At 39.8% G+C, this 9,946-nt stretch overlaps 2 protein-coding genes across 2 annotated transcripts in view; one reads left to right on the top strand and one right to left on the bottom strand.

The window, feature by feature from the left end:
- The window catches only part of LOC144055006 (uncharacterized), a 38,243-nt gene extending 37,432 nt beyond the window's left edge, over positions 1–811 (bottom strand). Inside the window, exon 1 of the mRNA XM_077570550.1 lies at positions 778–811. The gene's annotated coding sequence lies outside the window, so the exon portion shown is untranslated. The remainder of the gene's footprint in view (positions 1–777) is intronic.
- A 3,489-nt stretch (positions 812–4,300) lies between these two features.
- On the top strand, positions 4,301–9,775 carry ears2 (glutamyl-tRNA synthetase 2, mitochondrial). Its single transcript, XM_077570554.1, has 10 exons — positions 4,301–4,682; positions 4,950–5,105; positions 5,169–5,358; positions 5,446–5,596; positions 5,782–6,103; positions 6,190–6,298; positions 7,785–7,938; positions 8,068–8,198; positions 8,874–9,009; positions 9,415–9,775. The coding sequence occupies exons 1-10, from the start codon at positions 4,496–4,498 to the stop codon at positions 9,508–9,510; spliced, it is 1,632 nt and encodes a 543-aa protein (XP_077426680.1). The 5' UTR covers positions 4,301–4,495; the 3' UTR covers positions 9,511–9,775.
- Positions 9,776–9,946: the final 171 nt, after the last annotated feature.

Raw genomic sequence — 9,946 nt, forward strand, 5'->3', positions numbered from 1 at the left:
TTCTACCGAACAAGTCTGGCATTAACACAAATCAGGAAATCATAAGTCAGATGACAGCAATTATGCAGACAAATTTGCGACTATCACTTTTCATGTTTCATCAAATAATGATATGTGAACAAGTGGAGTGCACTTCCTCAACACTGAACTTATCTAGGCACTATATAAAAATAAATCAATGTAAATATATATACCGGGTATACTGTATATAAATAAAGCCTACAGTGACCTAAATGAAGCATTTTCCCTTTCAAAATTGCAGGCAATACGATTTCAAAATTGTGACTTGTGATCTCACCCCTAATAATAACACCCTTAGCTAATTTATTATACCATCATTCATTACCTATGAGCAAAAATAACCTACAAGCCAAAATAAAGCAATAATTGTGCTGCAGACACACTCTTAAGTTTTGTGAAGGCCCATTTCACAAAATGAACATTAAATTGCAATTTTAGGGAAACTTATCCTAAAAAAAAAAAAAGATACTTGACTTTAAACGCAAATCTGTCTATTTAATTTATACATGCATGTACATTAGACAGCACATAACAAATGTAACATATTTAAATGAGTAAACATTGGGTAATTAATTAAAAAAATTTATTAAAAAAAAAACATGAAAAGAAAATAATTGAGCCAGGTACTAACAATCACTCAGAACTAAGTTCTGAATGTAAGAAGCTAAGCTATGTTGCTAATATTATTCAAAATAAGAGTGACTGTCTTGGAGATACAATAAACAATGTTAAAGAAAAGGAGAATGCATGTCCTACCAAATCCTGTTGTTCCTTCAGTAAGTTTACACAGAAAAAAGCAGGTGTGTCAGTGAGCTTCAAGGATAATCACATGAAAGGTGTCGACAGTGGGAGTGGCCAAGATTTGGGGTGGGTTGAAATTGTATTGTATTTCCAGATGATTAAAGGCATGCATGGAAGGTGTGAAAGAATATAAGACCGGTAACAATTATAATAAAATAAAATATCATAAAATAATATATATTAGTGCATCCGCTTCACTTTTTTACACATTGTTATGTTACAGCCTAATTCCAAAATGGAATGTATTCATTAACTCATTCACTGCCATTGACAGCTATGGAGGTCAAAATTTCATAAAAAAAAATTAAAAAAAGATTTTAAAATGTTTTTTTTTGTTTAAAAGAAAAGATTAGTAAAAATTAGGGGCATAAGGCGACTAAAATTTGTAATTGTTATTAATAGCATGACTTCACTAGTTAACTCACGATTAATCACAAATTTTATATCTGTTCTAAATGTACAAAAAAAAATTCTAGGTTTTCATACTATTGTTAACAAAAATGGGGAAAAAATGTTAAACTAATAGAAATAGTTAAAATGAATGGTTTTTAAAGTCTATAGCCGTCAATGGCAGTGAATGAGTTAATTAAATTAATTCATTTTAATTCATTTTTTTCCTCTACTAATACTCTATTCTACACACCCCATAAAGAAAACATGTTTTTTTTTTGGGTGCAAATTCATCAAAAATAAAAGGCTTAAAATGGAGCTCATGAATCAACCGAGCATGAAATTCTGTTGCTTTGAAGGTTCCAATGAGCACAATGCCCTTCATCATTCGTAAATGGAAGCAGTTCCGAACCAGGCAGTACTCTTCCTAGAGTACTAGGCAGAAGGAACTTAACCAGGGAGGTGACTAAGAACCTGGTGGGCACTCTGTCAGCGCTCCAGTGGTACTCTGTAATTGAGGAGGAGATGCTTCCTGAAGGAAAACCATCTCAATCTGCAGCCTGTATGCTGGAGTGGCCGGACAGAAACCACTCTTTTGGAAAAGGCACCTGGTGTTTGCCCAAAGGCACCTGACGGACTCTCAATCTAGGAAATTTTCTCCGGTCTGATGAGACAAAGATTGAACTCTCTTCTCTGGAGAGATCTGAAAATGGCTGTGCGCTGACACTCCCCATCCAACCTGATGTAGCTTGAGAGGGGCTGCGAAACAAGGAATGGGTGAAACTGCCCAAAGACAGATGTACCGAGCTTTTGGTATCATATTCAAAAAGACTGTAATTAACGTTGATGGAAAATAATAATGTATTGTAAATCATTAATAACAGGCATGAAGGAAGGGGGCTAAACTAACTAAGTGACTAAGCCTTTCCATTAACGTGCACGCACACATGCCAGCAGTGTGCCAACAAATCTGGTCAAACTGGTTTGCATGAGGCTTCAAACAAAGACAGCAGAGGAGATTCAAAGGTGAAGGTGAGTTAAGTAAACTAAATGAAAACAATAGGATAATTCATGCTACAATTGAGTGTGTTTAATATCTAAATTATTGCAATTGCTGATTTTTATTCTTGTTGCTCCATAAAAAGAACATATTTAAATCAAAATGCATCTTATAAGGAGTACAACTTCTTTTATTGGAAAAATATGACTGTGAGGTGAGGTTTTAATTCCTATGGCATTTAGGAGTACCCATAAAGTTTTGTTTAATTGAGGGGCATGAGGGATCCTACAGACCAGAACTGGCCTGCCACATGAATTCAATTTGACTATAAAAAAACAACAAAAAAAAACATGTCTATTGTACTTCCCACTTTTTTGTTTGCAAGATTGATTTGTTCTTTTAACTGTAACTGGAAAAAAATCACATTAACCAGTTTTAGAAGCATCACAGAATTCCTACTTAATCTATATTTGACAATAGTTACAAATTAGGTTGCCACTATTTTCCATTTATACACAACTGCTGACATGTTATATGGTCAGTGAGAAATGTGTAAGAAACAGAACAAAACAGTCAGTGCTGTATATGAGGACAAAAGCACTGGTTAAAATAATGTTTCTTTGTTTTTTTTCCTTCTGGATAAAAGAATGTGAAAATGCTTTTTTGTTGTTGTTGATTTAATCAAAGCAGTATTATTCAAATCATTTGGTAGCGGTAATGCACTATTTGAGCTAGCGACCGCCGTTAAACCAGTGTTTTTCAACCTTTTTTGGGCCAAGGAACACTATTTTCTTCGAAAAAATCTCAAGGCACACCACCAGCTGACAATGTTAAAAATTAAAACTCTGTTGCCTATATCAGTGTTTTTCAACCTTTTTTGGGCCAAGGAACACTATTTTCTTCGAAAAAATCTCAAGGCACACCACCAGCTGACAATGTTAAAAATTAAAACTCTGTTGCCTATATTAACAATATAAAGCCATTCTTGTCAAAGTTACCTCAATATGAATCAAATAAACAAAAAGAAAAAAGTGTTTTGTCATCTTTTTTATGTTTACTCACTCAGTGTGAAACCTGGGCCTGTTTGGATGAACACAGAGAAGATATTCTGGCAGGAATCGACGAGAGGCACACACGAAGCTCTTCCTCAACAGCTCTCAGTCTCTCTCTGTTTTTTGTTTTTATGGCAGTCAGACTTGAAAAGCTCACCTCGCACAGATATGTCGTGGAAAATGGGAGCAATGTCAAAATAGCTTTGTTTGCCAGAATGGGGTATTCCTTGGCAGTAGCCAACCAAAAACTGTCCAAAGGCAGATAAAGCTTAGCTTTAAACCACGATTTTGTCTCAGTTCAGTTAGTTGCTCATGCTCCTGTAAAGTCATGTCCTTTCCAACTGATACTGAACTGTATGGGTCCCTGACCCAGTCAAGGCTTTCAGTTGAGGTTGAAGAGAAATAAAATGACATCTTTTCCTCAAGCATTTTCAAATGTTTAACTATTATCTCACACGATGCAGCAGTGTTAAAATCTTGCAGTTTCTTGGTAAGTGGGAACATGTCGAGGTTGCCACGTTCCACATATTGTTGCCAGAGGTGCAACTTTGAACGAAATCCATTTATTTTATCTTTACTTGTAAGGAAGTTTTCATTTCGACCTTGCATTCGTGTGTTCAGATCACCGTTTTGTTTTGCTAGGCACCTGCCGCCATCCATGCATCACTAATCCTTGTTTCAAAGTAGAGGGCAATCAACAACTAGCGACGTGCTGCCACCTACAGGCGAAGATTTATGATTACTGCCACTCTTCCGCCACACTGCTCTCACAGCCGACAACAACACGTTATTGGCAGATAATAATTAATTTGTTTCTAAAAAATGTTTTTAGACCAATTAAGTGAAATTGGATAATTTCCCATGGCACACCTGACTATATCTCACGGAACACTAGTGTGCCGCGGCACAGTGGTTGAAAAACACTGCGTTAAACAACACGAAGAAGAGGGTCGGCTTAGGGTGAAGTGATTCACTTTACCGCTAAATGGCAGTAGCGAAACAAAAACCATCAAACCAGGATTGCCGAAGAAGAAAATCAGCCAATCACATTTCGACGTTTCACGCACGTTTCCGCAGTCTGCGAAGAGAGTTGAAAATAATCATGTTTTTAAATGGCTAGAACGTTTTATTTAATGCATTTTAAGAAAACGTCGCATTCAATGGCCGAATAGAGTTTTCCCAGTTGACGCTATTGTCACCGTTGTGACCCACAGAACGTACTAAAAGCAACATGTCATGGTCGTGGCTCAGAACTTGCCGCTGTTACCTGGAACGGAAGATCGCTTTCGGGGGCTTTCTTAGCCCTGCTGCCACCACAAAAGTATGGACTAAACGCCAGCTCGACTCCACCTTCAGCAGACAATGCGCCACCACGTCTGGAGGCGAGGTTCGGGTCAGGTTCGCCCCAAGCCCGACAGGTAAAGTCTCTTATAAGTGCTAAAAACTAGTGAGCTGCTCCGAGGTCAGTAATAGTAATAGTAGTAGTAGTAGTAGAAATACAGGTAGTTTTTTTTTTAATGCATCGTTTTACTTTTTATATATATATATATATATATGTGGCGTATTTGTTAAGGTTAAAACAATTCTCAAAATGCCCTTCCTGACGCAATCTACCCATTTTTTTCCCATCCTGGCCAGTAACACTCTGAGATAATTACTGTGCACTGATGTCTTATTATTCGCAGGTTTCTTGCACCTCGGAGGCCTCCGCACAGCTCTTTACAATTACATCTTCGCCAAGAAGTACGGAGGCTCGTTTGTCCTGCGCCTGGAGGACACGGATCAAAGCAGGCTGGTACCAGGGGCTGCTGAGGCCATAGAAGATATGCTCGATTGGGCAGGTAGGGCAAAACTGATGTAATCCAGACATAATCGATCTTTCAAGTCTGATTTTTGTCTTCTAGGTATACCTCCAGATGAAAGTCCAGTCCGAGGGGGGCCACTGGGTCCGTACCGGCAGTCAGAACGACTGGACCTTTACAGACAGACAGCGTCGCAGCTAGTGGAAAGCGGCCACGCCTACCACTGTTTCTGCACCCCCCAGAGGCTGGAGCTGCTCAAAAAAGAAGCCCTGAGGAGAGGACAGATTCCCAGGTTATAGTTCCATCATATCATTCCAACTCACTTAGACAAGACGAATGTTTCTCTGGCATTCAGGCATTTGTCTTCCTCCATCCTCAGGTATGACAACCGGTGTCGACACCTTCAATCCGAGCAGGTCCAGGAGAAACTAGCCCAGGGAGCGCCCCATGTGATCAGGTTCCATCTCGACGAGGGAGTGGAGCCCTTTCAGGATCTTATCTTTGGGTGGAATCGTCACGAGGTGGCGCAGGTAGCGCACTGGTGCAACCTTTTACTCTGAGCAAGTGCAGTGTGAAAAGGGGTTTTAGGCTCCATCAGTGTTGTGGATGAGGTTCCGCTCAATAATGGATTTCATGGTTGAAACGTGTTTAAGCCTTGGCGGCCACTGAAGAGTCCCGTTCAGGTTTGATTCCGTTCTTTCGTCCTTCCCGCCAGGTGGAAGGCGACCCCGTGGTTCTAAAAGCAGACGGTTTCCCCACCTACCATCTCGCTAACATAGTGGACGACCACTACATGAGGATCAGCCATGTACTTCGGGGCTCCGAGTGGTTGACCTCAACCTCCAAGCACCTCCTCATGTACCGCGCCCTTGGATGGCAGCCGCCCGCCTTCGGACACCTGCCGCTGCTGACCAATAAGGACGGTAGCAAACTATCCAAGAGGCAGGGCGACATATTCATCCAAAAATTCCAGAGAGACGGCGTCCTGCCAGAGGCTCTGCTGGACATCACCACAAACTGCGGCTCGGGATTCAGCAGTGAGTGGTAAATTGTCCGTTGCAACAATTGCAAGTCACGTTTGCGGTATCATCTGGTGGCAACAAATTTGAATTGTGCCCGGCAGCCAATCGAGCGGGCCGAACGCTGGATGAGCTGATCTCCGAGTTTAACCCCACGAAGATCACGACGCACTCTGCTTTGCTCGACCTTAAAAAACTTCCAGAGTTCAACAGGTGAGTTACTACTGTTTTTCATTATTTACAAGACGTTTTCTTAAACAACAGCAAAACTTTCCTATATTCCTCCTTTGCTCTTAATGGAGTCTTGTAATTATTATTTTTTTTAAATTTATTTATTTGTTTGTTTATTTTTACTGTATTTATTGTTTTACTTTAAAGGTGCATTGTGCAGTTTAAAAAGGTAACATTAAAGCTTCTTCTACATCATGCATGCTCCACCAATTCCCAGATGAGTACGAAGAGCCCTGACTGTTTTACTATGACGGCATCGATCAGCTTTTATCTTCCCTTTATAGTAGAGTGTGCGGACCTGCACACTCCACAGTTTCTTTGGGGAGGGGAGGGGCATAGTTTTTCTTACCCTATTTGAAGTCATGTCTTTGTCAACTGTGGCTGTCGCTTTAAGATGATGCACAACGTATCGAATAGGTGAGCAGCTTTTTACTCTCAAACAGCCATGAGTGAAGAAAAGAAAGGCAATCAAGAGGAGACGGAGAGCAGAGAAAGCCTGACATTTTCACTCTTGGATGCAGCACTTCATTACCAAGCCACAAATTCCATGTTATTTAGTGTGCGTGGATATGTGCGTTAGCACATATAGGACCCATCACAAATACCGGCAAAAGTAGCAAAAAGTAATGCTGATAACTTTTAAAAAATCCCTGAAATGTCCCCTTGAAATTATTTGAAATGTATAAAAGTACTCTCATTTACACAGATAAGGTAATGATGATGATATTGACAATATTTTAATGTGTGTGTGTGTATTATTGTTTTTGACTACAGGTATTGTTTTCTTTTTAATTGTATTTTTTAGGGGTGTGCCAAAAAATCAATTCTCATAAGAATCGCGATTCTCATTTAGTACGATTCTGAATCGATTTTAAATGTCCCAAAATCGATTTTATTTAAATTATTTTATACTGTCTTGCCTTTGTCTGTGTGTGCCTTTTATTTGGAGCGCTGTTCATGTTGTACCCGGTTTGGCCACTGAGGGGCAGTGTGGTTCCACGCGGTCGAATACACTGTTAAGTTGTAGCCACATTAGAGAGTAGAAGGAAAGTCACGGTCAAGTTATTCTAATAAAAAGGTTTCTTTCAGCGTGAAGCCGTTGTTTTGAGTGATAAAAGTGCCGCGAGTAGCGCGCTAATTAGCATTAGCGAGTCAGACTGGAGTAGATCATTACAATTCCTTGCACTTCATTGTCAATCAAATCATTTTGAATCAAAAATCGTTCTTAATCGAAAATCGATTCTGAATCGAACCGCAGGCCCAAAAATCGTAATTGAATCCTGAGACATTAAAAGATTCCCACCCCTAGTATTTTTATATATATATACATATATATATATTTTTTTAAGTTCTACACAAATTGAGTAGAATTTTAATTACGTATTAACATTGAGAGAGGTCCATTTTCCACACATGCAGCAAATAAGAGATGTGAAAACAGGCACACTCGTTTTATTTCTCCCCACAGAATCCACCTGCAGCATCACATTGAAGATGAGCGGCAGTGCAATTTTCTGATAAAAGACCTGCAGGGACAAATCCGACAGGCCTACACGGGCGAGATTCAGGATGAAGATGTCCTGCATGAGGATATCATCAGGCGGGCTCTACACTTACGGAAGGTAAACTGTTTGTTCTTCGCACGCAGTCTTGCTGGACAGGAAGTTGCTCCCGCCACTATTGACTGCAAATATAAAACGGCAAGAGTTGCTGTGCCGGTCATATCAAAAGTATTCTCTTCTTCTCTGCAGGGTCACATATCCTATCTGCGGGAACTCGCGAGTCCCACTTACTCATACCTGTGGGTGCGTCCTTCCTTCTCCAGTCAACAGGTGGCAGCACTCACCACGGAGGCCCGGCACGTCGCCACGCTGGCGCTCAAGTAAGCAAGCTTCACCTAAAGACAGGGATGTGATTTTTCCGCTAATTCGCGGAATTCCGCTTTTTTTATCCCCCCCCCCCCAAAAAAAAAATTTCGATTTTTTATTTTTATTTTATTTTATTTAATTTTTTTAATTTTTTTTTTTTTTTAGTAGTTCACTCTGTATGCACATGACTCCGACAGATAACATCTTCTGCTATAACAAAGACATTTGTGGTATGCTCTAATATGAGTTACTTTTCATTTGGTCATGATACAATTATTTGTTCATGAAATTTGAACCCCTCAACATTATTTATGTGTTAACTTAGTAATCACATTAGTTAGATATGATGATATTCTCAGTGATAGTTTTTAAAAGCAAAGGCAGTCCAATGTTTTTGAATGTGACTGATTTTGAGTTGACTAAAACTGCCATTTTATATGGGATAGTTCAATATACATTGAAAATTTATGCTGTTGTTTTGTCTATTTCTTTGTCATGTGAGTGCATTGAAAGTACTTAAAAACACAGAAAACCCATGAGCTCCGGGGGGCTTCGCTGGACCTAGCTGGGTGCCAGCGGCCCCCAGACCCCCGGCTAAATTTTCAGATAATTTCACTTTGGTCAAATCACATCCCTGTAAAGAGCAAGACAGCCCCTAGCAATGTGATGTGAATATCTTTGCTTTGCAGGTTAGCAGAAGAACGAGGAAAGGCGGCAACCATGGATCAAATCAGTGAAGATTTAAAGACGCTGACCAAGCAAACCAAAAGCACCAAATACAGAGACGTGATGAAGCTTTTAAGGTTGACTCTCAGTGGACTGCAGGTAAGTTGACACATTTGAACAAAATATAGTTTGAGTGAATTTTTTTGTGCTATTTGTTTTTTGACATCCTTCCATCAATTTTCTATACTGCTTATCCTCATTGTGTGTCTAAGCAATAAGCAATAGGTGGGGTACACCCTGGATTAGTCTCCAGTCCATTTACATTCAGATTCATACCTTAGAATGTTCAATAAACCTAACAGTATTTTGTTTATTTTACCACTAGCACTTAAAAGTCCAGTTCCCATAATAGGTCCCCTTTAAATAGCGCATTTATGATGACAATAATAGAATTCCTACACTGACTCAGCTGCCAGAGTGGCAAAAAAAAAAAAAAAAGGGAAGTGGATTTTGAATTGCTTGTGTTTGGTTTCATTTATCCTTTGTGTTGTCCTGGCCTTACAGCAAGGACCAAGCATCGCGGAAATGATGGTGGCTTTGGGGCCCGCCGAGACCGCCCATCGATTGCAGAAACTCCTTCTGCTTGATGAAACGAGCTAGCCAGCACCAGAACAGCCACGAGGTCCATCTTCTCCAAGATGAGACTTTCCTCCTGTCAGAGCTTTTGACTGACGTTTATCACGACACAAGAAGAATAAACTGCTGATTGAAGTAACAAAGATGTGTAACAGTAAACGACTGTGTTTGTAATTTGAGGTGCCAGTTTGTATATACAGTTGTATGTCATTAGTGTATTCGGTAAAGAGTGTGATGAGTGGAAATGTGACAAGACAATTGGTGGATGTGATTAAAATTGCAGTGTACAGTTTCGCCTTTGCACTATACGAAGGGACTAAAAGGAGCTTACGACTAGTGTGTGCAGCACGAGAAGGCACGCTCAACTTATCACCATACTTACAATTTTTCATTTGTTTTATATTCATTGCCTAGAGCTGTTTTTCATATAACAAATATTTAAACATCTAGTGTGCAGTTC

The sequence above is a fragment of the Vanacampus margaritifer genome, chromosome 7 (assembly GCF_051991255.1).
Source record: "Vanacampus margaritifer isolate UIUO_Vmar chromosome 7, RoL_Vmar_1.0, whole genome shotgun sequence".
Classification (NCBI taxonomy): Eukaryota; Metazoa; Chordata; class Actinopteri; order Syngnathiformes; family Syngnathidae; genus Vanacampus; species Vanacampus margaritifer.

Excerpts from the sequence above, each read along its gene's own strand:
- ears2 (XM_077570554.1), top strand. The coding sequence starts at position 4,496 with ATGTCATGGTCGTGGCTCAGAACTTGCCGCTGTTACCTGGAACGGAAG. Across the intron at positions 5,359-5,445 it reads AGGAGAGGACAGATTCCCAG|GTATGACAACCGGTGTCGAC; the intron begins GTTATAGTTCCA and ends CTCCATCCTCAG. Across the intron at positions 8,199-8,873 it reads GTCGCCACGCTGGCGCTCAA|GTTAGCAGAAGAACGAGGAA; the intron begins GTAAGCAAGCTT and ends TTTGCTTTGCAG.